This window comes from Hyperoodon ampullatus, assembly GCF_949752795.1.
Source record: "Hyperoodon ampullatus genome assembly, chromosome: 8".
Taxonomy (NCBI): Eukaryota; Metazoa; Chordata; class Mammalia; order Artiodactyla; family Ziphiidae; genus Hyperoodon; species Hyperoodon ampullatus.
The window spans coordinates 36,163,208-36,184,146 of NC_136921.1; the positions used below are offsets into that span (position 1 = coordinate 36,163,208).

The window sequence follows — 20,939 nt, forward strand, 5'->3', positions numbered from 1 at the left end:
CTTCCCATCTCTAGTAAATTTGACACTCTGAGAACACACCTGTCTAGGCCTCCAGTTCCCTGGGCAGGCAAAGTTTGAGATCATAGCACGACAGCGTCCTTACTTTCTTCATCTGTAAAATGTAATAATCATATACCCCTCACAGGGTTATTGTGGAACTGAATGAAATAACCTATATGAATTGTTTAGAATAGTACCCTAAAAAACCCTAACTACAAATACTATTATTTTTTTTAATTAAAAAAAAATAAATTTATATATTTATCTTATTTTTGGCTGCACTGGGTCTTCGTTGCTGCACGTGGGCCTTCTCTAGTTGCGATGAGCAAGCGCTACTCTTCCTTGCAGTGTGTGGGCTTCTCATCGTGGTGGCTTCTCTCATTGTGGAGCACGGGCTCTAGGTGCATGGGCTTCAGTAGTTGTGGCACGTGGGCTCAGTAGTTGTGGCGCACAGGCTCAGTAGTTGTGGCTCCCGGGCTCTGGAGCACAGGCTCAGTAGTTGTGGCGCACAGACTTAGTTGCTCCGCGGCATGTGGGATCTTCCCAGACCAGGGCTCCAACCATGTCCCCCTGCATTGGCAGGTGGGTTCTTAACCACTGCACCACCAGGGCAGCCCACAAATACTATTATTAAAGTGAGATATATTTATCTAGAATATACCTCCCTCTTGTTGCAATTACGTTCACGTTCACTAATATTGGATCCCACAGCCTGTAGATACTGAATTAATTACAATAATTCTTTTAAGAAATACAATGAAGTACCCACAGTCTTCTCAGCTTTGTGTTAGGTGCCATGAGGGATATAGGAGCTTATATTATAATTGGGGAAATATGGTTTATATCATGTGCAGGAAATGGAAAACGTGGAAAATACTCTTGAGACCATAGATAAGGAAGCTCAAAATGGTGGTTGTAAAGACAGTTCAGCACTTTGTGGGGAGAAATTCAATGGTTCTTTCTATCGATGGAGAAGACTTACAGTTGACATAGGTGTGTCACCTGAGAGAGGCTGCATAACCCCTCTGACCTCTGTTTTCTGAGGGGTTGGACTAACCTCTCTACTAAGATGAGCTTTTCTCTTTTTATACACACCGTGTCAGGCACTGTGCTAATAACTATTTGATATAGACACTCTTCTTATGCCCTCTTTTCTGATTAGGAACCTGACTTTAGAAATTCACAAAATAGTTCAATGTCACACAGCCAGTAAATGGGTGGAACCTGGATTTGATTTCATTTCTGTTCACCTCCAAGGTAAGCAAATTGGTTTCCCCAGGGTGCTGGGCAGTTCTAAACCAGGACCGATTCCTGAAGTTAGGGGAACCCTGTCAACCAAGCTAGCTGTTTCAGCTAGCCTGAAAGCTCCATGTGTGCAGGTCCCAGATTTATCTGTTTGCTGTTTGTCCCTCTCTCTGCCAGTGCTTAGCACATAAGGAAGCACACAGTCAATGTTTACTGATTGAATGAGTTTTCAAAATGGGGATACTCTCAAGAGATGCCCAAATTCCACAGGTCTTGGGACTGAATACTACTGTCCCAAGAAGGAAGAATGAGCCCTTGAAATCTGAGGCCCTCTGTTAAAACTCTGAGAAGTGATGTGCTAGTAACTTTCTATTTGGTGCTAGAGAAACATTTGTGTTTGTGTTGGCTGTTACATTTTTATCATTAGGATATGAAACTGAAAAGGGAAATAAGCTGTACCTGAGAAACAGGGAAGATCCCAAGTCACGGGGTAATCTACTGCTACTGAAGAAATCAACAAATTTCAATAAAATAAAATAATTTCACAGTCAAAGGAATTGTGTAACTATCTAAATATTCCACAGCTTAACCCTGGATCACATTTAGTTTTATTTAATAAAACCTGCTGTATTTTAGATTCTAAAATGTTGTTTAAAATTATTTGGAAAAATTGTCTAACAAAAATAATGATAGCTATTTTCCATAAAATAACTACTGAATTTATGGCCAAGGGCCAGGCAAGAAAAATATTTTTAAAAGAATGAAGAATCTGGTCTGATCCTTCACTGATAAAAAAGGAAAGCACTGAAGTCAAAAGTAAAGGAATTTTGCTGAAACCTGACTGGGGGTGCAGACTGCCATTTATCCAATTTATGAGATAAGATTTGGGTAAGGATGAAGAATTTAAAATGCCTAGGAGATATGGATTGTAAAACTAAATCCCAGCCGAAAAATACGGTCTTAGGGAAAAGAAAAAGAAAAAAAAAAGGTCTTAGGGCTCCCATTAACATAGCAAATGAATTTAAAAATAAAAGAGGGATCAGCATGTACGCTTGCATTGAATCTGACTGAGCAATCTTGTCTCAGTTGAAATTTCCAGCCCATGAACCTCAGCCTATTTGAGATGGCAAATCCACCCTAATGGCTGTTGGGTAACCTTACAGCAGTGGAAAGGTTTAGAAATAGGTATAAAAATAGTAAAATAAATCAAACCCAGAGTACTAATATTTTGTGTTAAATTCAGAAAAAGTTTTGCAATGATCAAGATTGTCTGCGTGTGTTCATTATTTAAATATAGAGTATTCTGTATATTATGCAATCTCACTTGTGATTTCAAACACGTAACTGATTTTCTTCTGAGGTGTTAAGTTGGCAGGTGTTAGCGAATTTGGCTGAGTTTTTAAACAGAATTGGAGTGTTTTAAGAGAACTTCATTTAGTACATCTCTAAGTTTGAATTATTAATCTTATAAGAGTTGCTTAAGAGCTTGGAATACTTTGCTGGTTAGGTTTGTGAGTTTGCCTTGTCAGGTATCCGAAGTGCTTGAAAAAAATAAGATATATTAAATTTACAAACGTAATTCAAAATGTTAAGGGGAATTGAAGTAACTTTCAAATAGAACACATTTTTTAGGGGAACTTAATTTGGTAAACTTGAGTTAGTTGAAAGAACAAGTGAAAAGGATTGCATAAGTAGTATAGCAAGATTTGTAAGTTGCGAAGGCATAAAAATTTATGTTTTAAAATTTAATACTACATTCAATGTCATTTTAAACCCAATTAACTATAAGTAGTCCTCTATAGGCACAAAAGTCTCCCTGGACTTTAAATAAACTCAACTGGCACCTATTCTTTGCTGCATGCCTATTCTGCCCTCCGCTCAGTGGGTGCTGCTACTCCATCCTGTTGGACCCCACTCAGAATCTGTATCATTGTCAATCTGACCTATGGATTACTTCTGATTGGGAGACTCCTAATCAAACAACCATGTGTCTACTTACTGGCTTCTTCTTTAACTTTATCCATTTCTGCCATTAATGAAACTTCTTTGTCAATGATGCTGGGGGAAAAAAACAAAAACAAAAGCAAAGAATGCTTAATCAAAGATAAACTTTTAATAAGCACTGGAAGTAAAAGAAAAATTATTTTCATTAAACAAAATACAAGATTACCATAAATATTTCTATGTTACATTGCCAGCAGCAGACTCTGCCTTTCCAAAAATGAGGCAACATGGAAGGGATGCTCCCAGAGTTACATAGTGACATCTGCTGATTAAATCATTGTCAGCAAAACTAAAAAAAAAAAGGCTTTTCAGACTTTCAGAATTGCACTGCTTTGAATTTCAATTTGGGAGTATTTTTGCCCTGTGAATTTTTGAAGTTCCAAAACAATATAATAAGTATTTAAAAGGTGGCACTCAGGTTATCAAGGCCTCTAATTCTCAAATGTCTCTGTGCTTCACTCTCCCAGATTTGGGCTGGAAGGGAGAGAGGTGGGCCCAATGCTGACGCAGACGGTCCTAGGACCCACTTGGAGAAATATGGTTCTGGGTCAATCCATCCACATGCTGTATAATGAGTCTATGCCTTCTCATTCCCCCAAATAAGCCTTGCAAGGTTAAATTAACTTTTTTCCATTATATTTAATATATTTTTGGCTAGTCCTTTGAAAAGGTATTACCTGCAAAAGTAATAATTTTCTGTCCAGAAGTTCATTTCTCTCCCATCCTGACTCTTCGCTCCCCTTGCAGTATCAACACATCATCACAAATCCCTTATGTATCCTTTCACAGATTTTTATGTGTAAATAAGCACAGATGCCAGATTTTTAAAATTTTCATTTCAACCATAATATTTCAATATAGGTATCTCAAAGATAAGGACTTTTGGGGAATATAACCATAGTATTACTCTAATACCTAAAAACATGAACAATAATTTAATGTTATCGGATATCTACTCAATATTCAAAATTTCCTAATTGCCCCATACATTTTTTTTAAACAGTTTGTTTGAACCAGGATCTAAATAAGGTCTGTTCGTGACAATTTGTTGACTATCTCTTAAATCTGTTTTAATCTATACATTCCCTCCCATCTCTCTTTCTTCTTTTTCCTCCCTTGCAATTCCTTTTTTAAAGAAACCAGGTCCTGTAGAGTTGTCCAAGGTCTGAATTTTGCTGACTCCACGGCCATGGTATTATTTAACCCATTCCTTTATATTTTCTATAAATTTGTTATGAGATACAGAAATTTCATTAAATTCAGATTTGTTTTTTATTTCAGGAGAAATTATGTTATGTACTTCCATCAGCAGACACATGACAGGACACACTTATAAATACTCCTCCTGAAAAAAAATTAAACCTGAAGGTACTCAACTTTGTACGTCTCAAAATAAATGTACAGAAAATACAAAGAACATCTCTATTTTTTATGATATTAGCAGCTATTGGTGATCACTGCCTAGATCAAGAGGGTTTGAGAAATGAGGATATTCAAATTCTCTCACTCCTTGGTTTATTTACTGAAAACTTCCATAAAGAGAAATTTTCCTTTATCAACTATTTGGTTATCATGAAGTACAGTTTGCATAGGCAGGGTAAATGCTTGGTTCTCTCTTTTTATTTATCAGTTTTTCAAAACGATAGTTGCTTCCTCCAAAAGTAACCAATGAGATTTTTTTTTGCTTGTTTGTATAGTTTAATTGTGAACTCATATTTAATGTGCTTCAATACACTGCATTTATTATCCTTAAAACATCCTTATTTATTACTACTCAGATTGTTCCAACAGATGTACATTTTTTTCTCCATCAGATGTATTCTTAAAATTTAAAGTGTGTTGAAAATCTATTTCCCCTTAAGAGGAAATATTTTGTAGCATTTGTCAAGGTACGAAGTGGCTCCTGGGATGTATCTCTAGGAGTTTGGGTCTCCTCATCCAAATGATGTAAACTAAACACTTGGAGAGTAAGGACTGTGTGTTGAAGAGCTTGGCGCTTTCCAACCAGGAAATCCTCATGGAAAGAGCTGACGTGAACAAGGAACGGCAAATTCTCCAGAACTGGGCTCGAAGCCTAATCCATCAAGCATAGACATCAGCTCTCCCCATGACGCATGTGGCTTTAGGTCACTGGCTATAACCACTTTGGTGTAACTAGCGTATCAAGAGAATTGTACCTTATTTATTGACATTAAACACATATGATGTCAGTGTGTTTTAAGCACAGGAAATACACGATACAGAAAGGTGCACAGCGAGAAGGAAGTCTTTATCCAAACTCTGTCTCAGTTTACTCAGTCCTCCTCCCTGGAGGTCTCCACCGTCACCAGCTTCTTGCGTTTCTTTCCAGAGATCATCTATTCATAAACCAGCACATATTTGTTAATTGTACGAAATGCTGAGTTAAGTCAATAGGCTTGTGCTCCTGTGATTATGCGGTATACTTAGCTTTCCTGTCAAGTTCACAAATGTAGCCACAAGCGATTGGAGAGGGCAGTTCTATGTTAGTTTAGAAAAACAAGGCTAATGGATAAGCTGGTAGGGAGATAAGGTGAGAACCTAGAGATTTGGAGTCAGGAGCCCAGATTATAACAACACGGCTAAGCTATTCTACCTGAGACAATGTTCTGAATGTTTATTCCCTATAGAAAAGGAGGTGAAAAGAGAGAGAGAGTCAGCCAGAACGCTGGGAGCTGTGTAGGGTGAAGAGATGGGGAGAAATCACCAGTAGTGGGGTGAGCAAAGGAGCTTCCAGAAGCGGGAGGACCACATATGCTACTGTGAGGTATCCACTGTAAGGTGTGTGATGTGAGCCTTGCTTGGGATGTCCAGACCTTCACCACGCTTGGTGTGAATGGTCTGAATGTGTGTGGGTGCGTGCGCACACACACACACACAGAGGAGGTGGCTGGGTTTCACGTCTGGGTCAGTGCAGGGCTGAGAAATGGGAAGAGCAACAGCCTGAAGGCAGAGTGAGCATTGAGAATGTCGGGCCTCACCCGCATCCCTGAACTGGCACAAATCTTAGAGAGGTCTTTTGACTTCCAGCGGACATGAAACGGGAGTCCGAGGGGCTGGGACTCTGCTGAATTATGGGCTACAGGTCAGGTGAGACTTGCTCCATTCTCTTAATCAACGGAGTGAAACCGGCTTGCACAAGTGTGGGGTGACGGTACAGAATATGTCACAAAGCACTAGAAGACTCCAGTCTCTGGAGACACTGACAAAACATTCATCCACTGGACAAACATTTGCTGAGTGCCTGCCACATGCCAGGCGAGGGTGGAGCTGGGAATAAAAAAAAAAAAAAGATTCCTGCCATCCTTGTGGAGCCTCCATTCTTTTGGGTGAGCTGAGAGGAAGAAGGCGAGAGGACCTGCCGAACTTGCTGGGGAAATAGCGTAAGACAGATGGAGAGGGAAGAAAATGATGATGGCAGGAGGAAGAAATTAGGATTGCCCACCCTCCATCAACCAGAAGGCTGTAAGTAGACTCTCCAGGATTTGAGAGCATGCAAGGTGCACAACCAAAGCAAATACCTGCACGTGATACAAGATGGGGTACCTTTAGATTTCAGGGGGCAGGAGGGGGTGGACCGCAGTGAGAGTGCCAAGACAGCCTCATGTAGCCCCCACGCCCTCAGTCCCCAAACAAGGCCACGGACCCTGCAGCCTCTGTGTGTGCTGGATGAGAAGCATGGTGTAGGAAGGGGCCTTTGCTTATTTCTTTACCAGCTACAAGATTATAGTGCATTTTTGTTGATTAAACTTGTTAATATAATTATGTGCCCAGAGAGTTTACAAGATGGATATTTGGGGTGCAATCCATATCCCCAGGTCTAAAACATTAAACATTGTGGATATTCACACAATGGTTAGTTTAGGCCTCCTGGGCTAGCAACAGGAGGGATGAAGGCTATACACAATAAATTGTTAATCTGCTTAATGCCCACTGGAGGATGTGAAAAGCCTCTGAAGTCGGCATCAAACCATGCTTCCGGGCCTCCCTGGTGGCGCAGTGGTTGAGAGTCCGCCTGCTGATGCAGGGGATACGGGTTCGTGCCCCGGTCTGGGAGGATCCCATATGCCGCGGAGCGGCTGGGCCCGTGAGCCATGGCCGCTGAGCCTGCGCATCCAGAGCCTGTGCTCCGCAACGGGAGAGGCCACAACAGTGAGAGGCCCGCGTACCGCAAAAAAAACAAACAAACCATGCTTCCATTCCTCTGGGTATTTCAGCAAAAGACTGTCCTCAAGCATCTTAGTAATTCAAGCACCGCTATGTATGATTGCTTTCAAAACTCATGCATAAAAGCAATCCAAGGGATCTCTGCTGAGTCAGGACCCTGCTCAGAACCTATGAACTAGATGCAAACCAGCATCAAGGTGCTAGCTCGAGGCAGTGCCCCAGGACCTCCCATGAGAATCTCAATAAGGTGCACCTCAGAGTTTCGCTGGATTTTTTTTTTTTCCTCTCAAGGCAGCAGGCTTGTGGAAGGGAATACTAAGGGAAGAGGATGTGGAAGATGAAGAGAATGAAGTAGCGGAAGCCGGCCGGTCCTCTGGCAGGCTGTCAGACAGTGAGGAACCAGCATCACAGCAAGCTGAGAGCCAGACCAAAGGAATGTCCAAGATGAAAGGCCGTGTCTAACACCTTTTTGGGCCGCACCGTGGGGCCTGCGAGATCTTAGTTCCCCGACCAAGGATCGAACCTCTGCCCTCGGCAGTGAGAGTGCAGAGTCCTAACCACTGGACCGCCAGGGAATTCCCTGTGTCTCACACCTTCTAAATGCCCGCAGTGCTGGGGGCCACACCCAGCTTCCTGAGTCACTTCCTCAGTGCCATTTACAAGTCCCACTGAATCTTCTTAGAGACCCCAAGACAGAGATACGCACTGAAGTGCTGCCTGACGCAGGACAACTCTGCAGGCTGGATAAAAGAGGAGGGTGCTGGGCAAAACCCAGTAGGGAGTTAGCAGATATGGAGGTCAGGAGGGAGGAATGGCACAGAGGGAGGAGACGAGTCACAGGAAAATTACAGGCAGTGTCACTGTCCCCATTCCTACTGGAGAAGCAGGAAGGTCACATGCAGGCTTTCGAGATACCACTGTGTAATCAGCCTCAAAATGATAGCTGCTCGTAACTAACCCTCCTGAGTGCTTACTGTGCGAGGCCATCAGGGAGAGCACCAGTGCCTCACTGGAATGATCTCATTGAAGTTTCCCAACACCCCAGGAGGTATGAGCTCTAATTCCCCCTCACCACAGGACCTTGGCACGTGCCCTTCCCACTGCTAGAGGACAGCTCTGCCTTTCTTCATCTCCTTCACTTTGAGTCTTCCTTCAGGTCTCTGCTTAATCATCCCTTCTTCAGAGAAGCTCTGACAGAGTTTTAGAAAACTTCTGTTCAATGTTACGGTCTTCGACCATGGTGGGCTGCTCGACAAAAACTGCTTGACAGTGATGAATGGAAGGGAAGACAGCATATTTATTTTTCTATGGCATAACAATAATGAAACTCCTTAATTGGTACACTGTGGTGCTTGCATCATCTTTATGCAAAAATTTATATAACTTTTGTCACTGACAGAATCTAATCATTTGAGACATAAGCTTATGAATAAAAGTACAACGATATTCACTAAACCACACAGGGTTTGGCTCAGAATCAGGACACGTAGTTAATGATTCTGTTTGTAAATTGGGATGGTAATAAATTACTGAGATTTGTACTTTCCCCCACTAATCCTCTGCAATTCAGGTTTGGGGCATTTTTGCTTTTCAACGGTGATCCTCCGTACTTGATAGAAACACAGAACTCTTTAATCGGCTTTTCGCTGACCACTGAAAGTTCTCTAAATGGCTGGATAAAGTCCTCAGGAGGGCACCAGACTGAAGACACATCAAACGTGTTCTACATAAACTGAGCTCACATAAAACCCATGCTGACCTCACATGTTTCAGATGTGCCCTTTATCCTTCCAAAAACACATCTTCTCATTTTATCTAAACTGCCTGGATAGTAAAATTTTATTCTCTTGCCATAAAAAAGCTTTTATTATTAAAGCAATAAGGTGTAAGGAGAGGGAGATGACCATGGCAGAGCCTTCATGGTTTATTATATTGTTAATCACAGAGATAAAGTGTCATTTTATAAAAATGTTTCCACTGTCTTGATTCCTTTCTATAGAGGACTAATAATAACAATAATAAAAAGAAACAGAAAGGCACTTTAGCAGGAATAGATTTATCATTTTCTGCTCTGTGAAAGACTCTTCTTTAAATGTGGAGACAAGATACTGAGAGACAAAACGGCTTCATTTGGCAGCTCGAAGGAGCCACGTCGAGTCTGGTGTGCTTCATAAATAAAGATGCCGTGATGGGGAGCGGCCACAGGACTGTCAGTGGGTGAGAAGCTGGAGGGCAGAAGCTTCTGGCGGATACTGAGGAATGAAAGTAGGATTTCAATAGGAGTTGAACGAGATCAATCTGCAACAGCAGCCAGAGTCAGACGTTAAGAGAGTTAAAACTAGGCTACATTTCATCTTCCTGAGCTGGCCTCAGGGAGGCCATAGTGAGAGAAATGGCCTGCGACTATCTGATCCCAGACAAGTTTGCTTCAGGACCTTCTGGTGGACGAAGTGCTTCGGTGCGGAGCTTCCTTAACTCCTCGGTTGCCAAGCAGAAGAAAGCAGGTGGAGAGCCTCAGGAAGCAGACAGAGCCCCACGCTTGCTGGCAGGATGATCACGGGGCAGAGCCTCCAGACCGCCGGCCCGTTAGAGAGAAAGAGAATGTGGAGATTGCTGGGGAGGAAGGATCCTACCGAATGCTAAGGGGATGTTTCAGCCCTCCTGGCCCGTAACAGACAGTTTAAAGCATGCGAAGGAGGGATAAGCTGTAAAGCCAGACTTCCTGTTTAAAGAATTTCTATTTCTTTCACTAAAGAGAGAGGGTAATGTACAAACATTTCCCCCCACTGTGGGCCCTGTTCCTTACCTGCTGCATCAGGAGTAAGAACTGTGACCACGGGAGGAATGCCTGCTGAGCGCCTGGCAGCCTAGTAGCACCCAGGGGCCGCTATGTGGATCCTGAGCTGGGAGCTGGTACTGATGGAAGAGGCCACCTGTACTTCCCAGGAGTTTAGGCATCTACGTCCCTTGCCCTGGCTGAGAGGACTGGGCCCACCAGGTCTTTATATACTTAGGGTCTACTCTACTGTTACCATGGGTACCATGTCTAGTCCAATCTCCCAAGTATTACCAGGAATTCTTGGGCCCAGGGCAAAACTAGTCAGGGGTTTCGGCCCACCCATTTCTCAACTATTGTTGCTGTCAACAAAGGCATCCCTGGCGTGACAGGCAGAAATACATCAAGACTGTGTATGGTTCTCTATTCTTAGGGTCAGAAGGACAGGCAGCACTAACATGACAGGTGCCCACAAATGGTGCCCAGGCTCTTGCATGGCTGTCCATTCCCTGTTCCTCCTTTCTCTGTTCTGCTTCCTGAAGGATAGCAGAATATGCCACCCCAAATATGGCACTTTGGTATATTGATCATGGTGAGCTGTGGGCACGTGAAAAACAGCAAATGCAGGGACAGGCTTTCTCCAAACTCCCCTTTTCTGCTTAAAGACAGATTGTCTAAAAGGAACTCAGTTGTCATAAATTCCTTCTCCAGAAGTTCCACCAACCAGGGAGGATGCCGACTCTCGCCCATCAAAGGAGAGAAGACTAGACCTGACACCACACTCAGCAGACTGTGTCACAGGCTATCACACCTCCACCTGCTCTTCTAAGGACCCATTCATCTTTCCTAAAAGTCATTTACTCTCCCCTCAGAGGCCTACACCCCCACTCCCCTTTCCCTATGAAGATGGCATTTAATCCTGAATTCCAGGCCACCTTCAGTTTTCCCTGGGTCTCTCCCATGTGTACACGAGGCATACATGTTAATAAACTTCTGTTTGTTTCTCTCTTGTTAACCTGTCTTTTATTACAGGGTCTCAGCCAAGAACCCAGAAGGGTAGAGGGAAAATATTCTTCCTCCCCTGCACGTCCATCCTGTCCCCACTCCTGCACCCGTCTGCTGGTTACTGATCTCACTACTCACCAGTTTCCACGACGCCCCTTCCTTCACTTCCCACGTGATCAAGTCCTCCCAAGTCTACCCCAGAAATGTCTCTCCTACCCAACTCCACTTGCCAATTTATCTCAGGCTCATTATCAAGTAGCTGGCTATGCTCATGTATTTATGTTTTTTGTTGGGATTCCTGGGTCCATTACCTTCTACTCTGTACACTTTTGCATTTCGGTTTCACAACAACCTGCGTTCTTCTTGTAATTGGAATTCTTTTTCTGAGTGCAGCAGTGATTGACAAATTGATCTAAAGATTTCTTGAATTCCACAGCGTTATGTGCTAAACATATAAAACCCAACATACATGTCTACAGCCTGTCAGCTGGGGTTGGGACACAACTCTTTGAAGCTGCCTAGTAATCATGACTCTCAGGGTAACAGAGTGTCCTCTAAGCATGAATCACTGTTGACACATACAGCAGAGTTACACCCCTCTGGCTGCCAGTGAATGTGGCCAGTGCACTCAATCAGCCAATCAGGTTGAGCCCATTTTCTTTCTATTTCTTTAGTCAGAGGTAATATAACTTGTTAATGTTAATATCTCTTAGTCTGCATATTTTATATTGGAATTTGACAATGATTTAAATTACAGTTAATGAATATGTCATCACACTGTCCGAGGTGTGCTTCTGGAATGACACACGAACAAATGTAGCATAAGGACTAACTCCCAACGCTTGTAAATTCCTGGAGTTCCTCACAGATGACACAGTTGATTGAAAAAACAAACAAACACAGACAGGGATTCCTTTTCCTTCTTGGAATTTAAAAAATGACATCAGAGTTACAAAATCCTGCAAATTCTACAACTCCCACAACATCACACGTTCACCTGAAAAATCTGTATTCCTTGTATACCTCTATTTAGAATTTTACATATATTTGGCTTAATAATGTAATTTCTTATCTTTGCTGATTACTTTTCAGTTTTGTTTCTTTCCATGGAGATCACTATTGAGGGAAAGTAACTAACCTGTATGTCAGTTTCTATAGCTATAAAAGTGATATGACTTACCACCATCTCTTTTTTAAAAAATAAAAAACAACCAAACTACATATAAAGAAAAGAAAGCAAACTTCTATCTGTGGGTGTTGTTATAGCACAAGGGTACCAATGAAGGCAGTAACATTCTTCTCCATTTACTTCATTTTACATGCTCATGAAAAAAACTGGGGAATGTAGAAAGCAGGATAAAATAAACCAAATTTCAAAATAAAACAAGGCACAATCTCTCTTTGTTTCATACCCAAAATAGAGCCAACCACTCTGAACACTGTTGCCTTTCCCTCCAATTTTGGGTGATGGGAGGCATCTATGCAGAAGCCATCACGGTGACTGAACCTGAATAACTCAGGAACAGAGACTAGAGGAGACTGATGTGGCACAAAAATTCACAGAAATGCCGGCCCACTTCCAACCCAAGGCAGCCAGGCTTAGCCTCCACGGCTCTGGCCTCCTGGGGTCTCCTGACTTCCTTAGCTGTCCTGTGAAGAGGGGAGGGGAGAGAATGTGGACTTCTTGGTTTGGGCCAAAAGGCTCTCGTCAGCCAGCACCTCCAGGCTCACTTGCTACCCTTCCTCTTTAGGACCTGACCTAGCCAGTGGCCTCCCAAACGGGGGCAACAAAGAAAACAGTAAACTGCATGGACTTATGTTTTTTTTCTTTTGGCTGCGCCATGCGGCATGGGGGATCTTAGTTCCCCGACTAGGGATCAAACCCGTGCCCCCTGCATTGGGAGCGTGGAGCCTTAATCACTGGACCACCAGGGAAGTCCCATGTACTTACTTTTTTTTTTTTTTGCAGTATGTGGGCCTCTCACTGTTGTGGCCTCTCCCGTTGCGGAGCACAGGCTCGGGACGTGCGGGCTCAGCGACCATGGCTCACGGGCCCAGGCGCTCCGCGGCATGTGGGATCTTCCCGGACCGGGGCACGAGCCCGCGTCCCCTGCATCGGCAGGCGGACTCTCAACCACTGCGCCACCAGGGAAGCCTGTACTTACTTTTTATTCTAAAAGGTAGACTTTCCTAATCTTTAGTATACAGATTAACCACAGCACACATATATGATTTATAAATAAATTTTCTGGTTTGAGAGGGATGTGCTCAAAATTCATTTATTGATGGAGTGAGACCCAGGGAACGCACTCCTCCTAGAGCACGCTGTGGTCTCTCTTATTTCTGGTTCCTTGTGTTGTTTCTTCTGCATGGAATCCTTTCTCCTGTCTCAGGCTGATAAATTCCTAGTCTCCCTTCAAAGACCAGCTCAAATGTCACCTCTGAGGTGCACCCTTCCCTAACCAGCCAGCCAGTGTTGATTTCCCCTCCTCCACTCCCAGCTCCATTGCAGTATTTGCCATCGTGCATTACACACTTGTTTCTGTCTTCACCCACTAGCTCCTGGGCTCTGTTGGGTGGATGAATGAAGAGAGGGGAAGGGAGGGGAGAGAGAAGGCATGGCAAGACGGGAAAGGGGAAAGAGGGCTGATGTGGTGACAACTGTGGCCATTCAGAATCAGGGGTCCCTTTGCCTTACTTCTCTCTTCATCAGGCAGTCAACAGTAAAAAGCTGTGATGAAATACCATATCTTACAGCTGGCATCTACTGCATAACTAAATAAACAGAAAGGTGGAACAGATTAACTTCCTCCCAGTGTCTTGGTAGAGAGGGAAAGACATTTACTAAATGCTTATCTGGAAGAGAAGAGAACCAGCCTAGATTGAACTTTGATCATGGGCCAGGCCAGAGATTTTCCAGAATAATCTGAGAAGTGCATATCTTGTCCATGAATCTTCACAAAACCCCCAGAAAGTGACAGCCGTACACCTGTTTTGTAGCTGAGTAGAAGTTAAGAAACTCAACCATATTCAGAGCTAGAACACGTGGAGATGAGGTTTAAACCCTATTCTGTCTAAGTCTACACCCCACACCTCTTAATTATGTTGTTAATAAACCTTGGAAAATGTCACTTTTGTTCGAATATGGCCTACTAAGAATCAAAGGTCACCATCACTAGAAGGATAATGTAACATACATATATGGAATTGGCTATTCTGTTATACTGGCTTCAGGTACAGTTTTTGTATGATTTGTTGCTGTCCTAGCTGACAAATTGCCCAAAATTTCTCCTTGGTCTCACTCTAAGAGACTACAGAATCTCACTCTGTACTAGTCTAATAAATAGAAATAAGCTCCAAGATCCATTCTGAAATTGTGATCTAGGATATTCCACTTTTCAAACTATAATGTATTTATATTTCTACTAATGTATAGGAACAAATTTGTCTTTTTTGCTCAGTGAAAATGGATTATACTGTATAAATTCAAAACACACACACAAATGATACATACTTTCCTTCTGGGATTGTGTAGTTAGAACAATTTGGTTAATTCCTTTTTATATTTCTGTTCTATGATGAAAGCTAACAATTCCTATTCAGGAGCATGTTACAAAGCTGGTTTGACGGGTAGCCTTCATTTGCTGAAAAGATTCAGCAATCTTTTCAGATTTCAAGCTGAAGTCAGAATCAACTTCTTATCCTCCAGCTCTTCTTGTGGGTTTAGTACTCTGCAAGAAGGCTACAGTGAAGGAAAGCTGTCTCCCAAGGCTAAGTGTAGCACTGACATGACGTATAGAGGTAATCACACATGGAGCTCAGAAAAGCTATTAATACAAGGCGCTATTTATGCTAGTTTCCTGGGGACTACACCAAATTGAAAAGGCCAGTTCTGTACTTTCTGTATTTATCAGCCTGCTTTTCCTTCATGTCGACTGATTCACTAGGTCCTTGCAGTGGCCCTGGGGAAACATCTAATGCAGAGAAAAACCTTGGGGAGGAAAGAGAATAGGAAAAGAGAAGCTTTCACCTCCAAAGAGCGAGCTACCCCTATTTAGAATGACACATAGTCACAAAAAAGGCAAGATATGAAATGCCCTGTATCATTGGGACTTGCCATAGACCCAAAGTCACAGGGACCTTGAGTTCCTCCCTGGCATAAGGTATTTACCCTTTTCATGATTTCAGAATGGCTCCTGGAGCTGATTTCTGTTTATTGGACTGGTGCAGAGTAAGAAAAAAGAGCCATTTGGGGCAGTTTGTCGGCTAGGACAGGGACAAAAACTCATACATATGGCTCTCTTGAGGCATAACTATATTTATTAGCCTCTTCTATTATTGTCTCTTGATCCTTTGCAGGTGTATGTTCATCTAAATAATGTGTGTTCTTTTAATATGCTGGTATAATCTCCAATATTGGGTGTTGGGAGAAGGAATGGGTTTGTTTAATTTCTACTGTACAGTACAAGTCACTAGCAGGTGGGCACTTAGAAAAACCATCTGTTGAGAAGAAAAGAGATTAGTCAGAAAGTTTTGTTTGCAATAGGTTTTGATCAATGGGAAGTATGTATTCCTTTCCAGAGCAGAAGGACGTAGAGACCTTGTATTAAATTTCTTTTAAAAACCATAAAAAAGTGTAATGTTAGACTCTTGATTTTGCCTGTGTCTCGTGTATAGGCTAAGGAGCTGGCAAAATCTAGCAATCATTTAACACGTTGTTGATACAACGTGGGAATAGGGAACCGAAGTCCTGGTGAAGTTATCACATGACAATACTAAGTGGCTGCAAAGGTTCCTGACGTCAGCTCTCCTACTGGTGGTAACATCCCTTGTTGAACGGCACAGAGAAAAGCATCACTTTATTACTGGCCAACACACTGCTCCAGACACTCGATGCTCGTGGGCATGCTCAGAATGCTTGCTGTTTCAGCCACGTGGTTTTACAAAGGAGGCCCAACTCATCACTCATGCTTACACCCACACCCTACACGTGACTGAACTCAAAAACCCCGTTTGCTTGTTTTCACAGCACCTATTCTGCGACACAGATCTGATTCTAGGACCTGTTTCACCTAATGCATATTTTCCCGGTACTTACCTATCAGAGTAGACAGACTGTCATAATTTCAATATTCTCCTAATTATGAGAGGGTAATTCAATGGTCAACAAGTATTTGCCCAACCACTACCGCACCATAAGATTGCAAAAAGACCTTCTGTTGGGAATTCCCTGGCGGTCCAGTGGTTAGGACTCCACACTTCCACTGCAGGGGGCCCGGGTTCTATCTCTGGTCGGGGAACTAAGATCCTGCAAGTGGCACAGTACAGCCAAAACAAAATCAAAAACAAAAACCTTCTGTTGTCATTCAATTTAAATAGCACAAGGGTAGGCACACCTGAAGATGTCACTGGCATCAGAGTAGATGGATATATACCATGTATAGCCAGGAACACCAAGTAGTATTGCTGCTTGAAGAAAGCCCGAGGAAAATAATAATCCCCCAAAGAGACACTTAATGGAACAATTCCCTACTGTATTTATCTTCACATGCCTCAGATCTTCATCCTGATCCCAGTCCCCACTGTAATATTTGGTTTTATTGCAAAATGAGAGAAAAGACTCAGGTAGAGACAGAATGGTGAATGAAAGTGATGGCCCGTCACCAGCTACAGCCTTCAGTTCTTAATTGTTCCATTTTCTCCTAAGGACTGACTTGCATTCCATAATGAAAAATAGACAAAGAAGCAAAGCCCTCAATTTTCTACACTTCAGTGTAATTGTTTTTGCTTGTCTTAAGGAAACAAAAATGTAATTTGACCTTTAAAATGTGTAGCTAGAAGGTTTATGTTTCAGGAAGTATGGGGAAAATATCTCGCGACTGCACTGATGTGGAAAGAGAAGACACTATGGCTGTGTTCTGGGGTACGTGCCTGATCTGGGCATGTGAAGGAAATCTCCCCCCTCGGGTCTGCAGTGGTGGGTAGGAAGGCGGCTGGGGGACGGGCAGAGAGGCACTCAGGTGCGTTGCAAAGGGAGGTACAGCAGACCTCGCAGAAGGGCTGTGCAACCTTCCTCTCCCTCTCCTCTCACCCAGGCTTTCTCAGCCTTACCGATACCTTGGACCAGATCATTCTTTGCTGGGGGTGGTGGTGGAGCGGGGGATGCTGTCCCGTGCATACGAGGATAAGGAATGGCATCCTGGCCTCTGCCTACTATATGCCGGTAGCACGACCTCTCCACAGCTGTGATAACCCCAAATATGTCCAGACATGCCAACTGTCTCCTGGGGGGCAAATTCATCTGGCTGAAAACACTGCTCTAGCCCCAGACATATCACCTCCTCTGCAGGATTCTCAGTCCATGGTTTTCAACCACAGATGCACAAGAGAATCACCTGGGGTTCTTTAAAAACAAAAAAACCCTCTTTCTGGGTTCACTTATGCCCAGTGAAATCAGCATCTCTCCGGGTGGTAGAGAGGCAAAGGATGACCACAGAGCTCTGAGAGTGTGTAATTACAGTGCAGACACATACACTTTGGTATGGAGAGAAGTACATATTCATTTACAGACATCATCTTTCAGTCAATGTTCAGTTACTTATAAAGAGAACAAACAAAAAACCCAAAGAACACAGAAAAACCAGGCTTTTAGCATCGTATGGAAAGCCAGGTATTAAAAAAAAAAAATACAGCTAAAAGTTTAGGGAATTTTGGGGGGAGGGAGGAAACAACCAACAAAGAAAGAATCCTGCTATGTGATAAATCTGCAAAAGTGAAGAAAAATGGTCTTACTTGGACTCAAACTGAAGTAGTTCCAAGGTTGCACGCTCCAAGAATTTGATATTATTTGGGTACCCAAGGAGCAGTAAAGTGGGAATATGGGACAGATTGCTGCTTGGCTTGTTCTGAAATGCAAGAGCCCCACTGACAATTTCTTCTTTGGGAGGCCTTCTCGAGTTTATATTCCAGAAAAAGACACAATATTTAAAATGTCACAGCAATGATATCTGGTGGTCTGTGTGTGATTCTGCTTGGATACCAACAGGGCTTTAGTAGCAGATAAAGAGCCCTCCTCTGGAGTGGGATTTGAGGGATGCAGAAGAAGATATACTTATCTCAAAAGTGCTTTTTCTGGGCTTCCCTGGTGGCGCAGTTGTTGAGAGTCAGCCTGTGGACTCCAGCACACGGGTTCGTGCCCCGGTCCGGGAAAATCCCACATGCCGCGGAGCGGCTGGGCCCGTGAGTCATGGCCGCTAAGCCTGCGCGTCTGGAGCCTGTGCTCCGCAACGAGAGAGGCCGCAACAGTGAGAGGACCACGTACCGAAAAAAAAAAAAATTGCTTTTTCTTCAGCCTGCAATTCTCACTTTTAGAGTTATTCTTTTGGCTGGTGGAGAGTCTCAACAGACTGTCAACTTTGGTTTACATGCAAATCTGTCACTTTGGGACGGATGACACATGGTCATCAAAAGGATGAGGTTACCAGTTACATGAAAACGCGTTTCAGTCGTTAAAAGGAAGGAAAGGAAAAGGATACAGGGAGTCTGCTACAAGGTCCTATGGCGTAGTGAGTGGGGTCACGGTGGGGAGCCCCTAGCCTGTAGGGGGCAGTAGGAGGCTCACCTGCCTTTGCTGGAAGGGAGGAAACTCCAAGATGGAGGGTAAGTCGGCAGAGAAAGGGGAGGTTGGGGAGGGCTTCGGGTCGGGGGAGCTGGGAAACTCCTGACCCACTTCCAATTTCCTGGCACTGCTTCAAGAGAAAATAAACACCGACCGGGTCCAGGAACACTTCTGGCCCCCTTTTTTACAGAAGGCATGCTTTGACCGATGTCCCTCTCCTTTTTGAAAGCAAAGCAGCCTAAAAATATTATCCCCTCCGGCCCCCATTACCCCAGCACACACCCTAACCCTCTGGCTTGTTACCATCTTCTGTTTTCTTTAGGAGTGCTTTTAATTAGATGTTAAATTGACAATAGCACCTAGCAATTTTTACAGCTCTATTTTGGAATCCTTTCTCCCCCAGCATATGGAAAAACTATCAAGTATTACTCTCCTTCCTCAATGTTTTCTGAATTTAATGTTTTATTGCTCATTTAAAGCCGTCAACATCAACTTGGCCATGCACACACACAGATTTGTGGTGAGAAGCTAGACTAGTTTGCACACAAAGCAATTAAACCTGGCAGCTATGATTCAAAAGGATGAATATTTTCCAGTTGTGGTAGGGGCCAATCATATAGGAAAGAAACCAGCTGTTTCATGTTAGTTCCTGATGTGACTTTTTACATAGACGCTCATGTTGCAAAATTTATTTTCTGTGAAGACATACTGTGAGGGCATTGTGTCATCTTTGTTCCCCTCTTAAATCCCCAGTTCTTTCTGGAAAAATGAGAAGGAGTCATGTAATGGTTATTTGGCCCTGTGTAACTGTGTCCTGGTTAAGTGCCAACTCTGATATTATAATTTAGCTACTTAATGGTTTTCTTCAGTAACATACTGAGCAAAATATTCTTCACAGCCAGATGGGAAGGACAAGCATTTCCTTCATTTCACTCAGATATCCGCTCACTCAGTACTGAGCATATGCAAACAAGGGCTTTCTCCCAACCTCACACAATCACCATTCCCATGAATTCCAGTGAGATCTGGGGGGAATTTAGTCACACAGGATTCACCTCCTGAAGTTGGTGCTTTGGTAGCAAAGTGAATGTGGAGAATTCTTTTACCAAGGGTGTCTATATTTCTAAACTACATGCACCGCCTATTGAGTGCTTAGATGAGAGAATGGGATGGCCCCGAGGAAAGGGAACAGAACCTGCAGGGGGATGTATGCCACCTCCCTGTCGCCTGTGCACCAGATGAGTCAACATCTGCCTCAGAACCAGCACTCTTTCTGGAAATCTCCAGAGGACTCCACATCCTCCAAATCTGGATATACTTTACGATGTTATCCTGAGGTTTCCATTCTATTAAATGAATAGGGCTATATTCAAAATTCTCTCTGGTGCCTAGAGTTTGTGATTTCACCACCACTAGGAAAGCTTCATTTTTTAAGCATGTAAGCTGCCTCCTTCGATTCCGTGACCCGCTGTTTCTCAAGAGCCCCACAACCCCTAAAATCCATCCTTTGCTCCTCAGAAAATTAGAAAGAGGCTTAATTCAAGCACATCACGCCGTTGCCTGGGCTGCAGGCTTAATTGGAACAGAGGCAAAGTTTTTCCCTCTGGCATAAATGCATGTAAGTGGTTGATAAAAGTGGTTTTATTTTTAAGTTAGCATTTATGTAATTATTTTGAGATCATTTTAATGAAGGGTTAGGTCAGAAAACAAGTGGTGGTGTTTTCTCATTTTGCAGCAATAGAAAATAGTTGATCTAAAGTTTTTCTTCTTCAGTTTGGAGGAAAAGTTCCATTCTGTCAAGTAGGTGACTTTTAAATAGCCGTACTGCTTGGCAGGGCTCATTCAGAAGTGATCCTTCCCATCAGTTTAAAACACAAAATGAATTACAAGCAGAGACAAGATACACAACTTCCCTGGGCGCTGACCTTCCCGGCCTCACACTTCCACCTCTTGAGGAGTTAAGCACTGAGAGGCTCTGTTCTAAATCTCAAGAGTCTCGTGAGCCATGTGATGTTCATTTTACTAAGGAAATAAAATAAAATAAAAAAGAGAAGTATTCAGAGCAGCTGGAGGAGAGAGGTAATTTGGGGTCATTGCTACACTTTG

At 43.1% G+C, this 20,939-nt stretch overlaps 1 protein-coding gene across 1 annotated transcript in view; it reads right to left on the reverse strand.

Moving 5' to 3' along the window:
• The window catches only part of SPATS2L (spermatogenesis associated serine rich 2 like), an 86,492-nt gene that overhangs the window by 12,966 nt on the left and 52,587 nt on the right, over nt 1-20,939 (reverse strand). Inside the window, exon 7 of the mRNA XM_079709711.1 lies at nt 3,245-3,303. Within this exon, the coding sequence (XP_079565837.1) occupies nt 3,245-3,303 (59 nt within the window). The remainder of the gene's footprint in view (nt 1-3,244; nt 3,304-20,939) is intronic.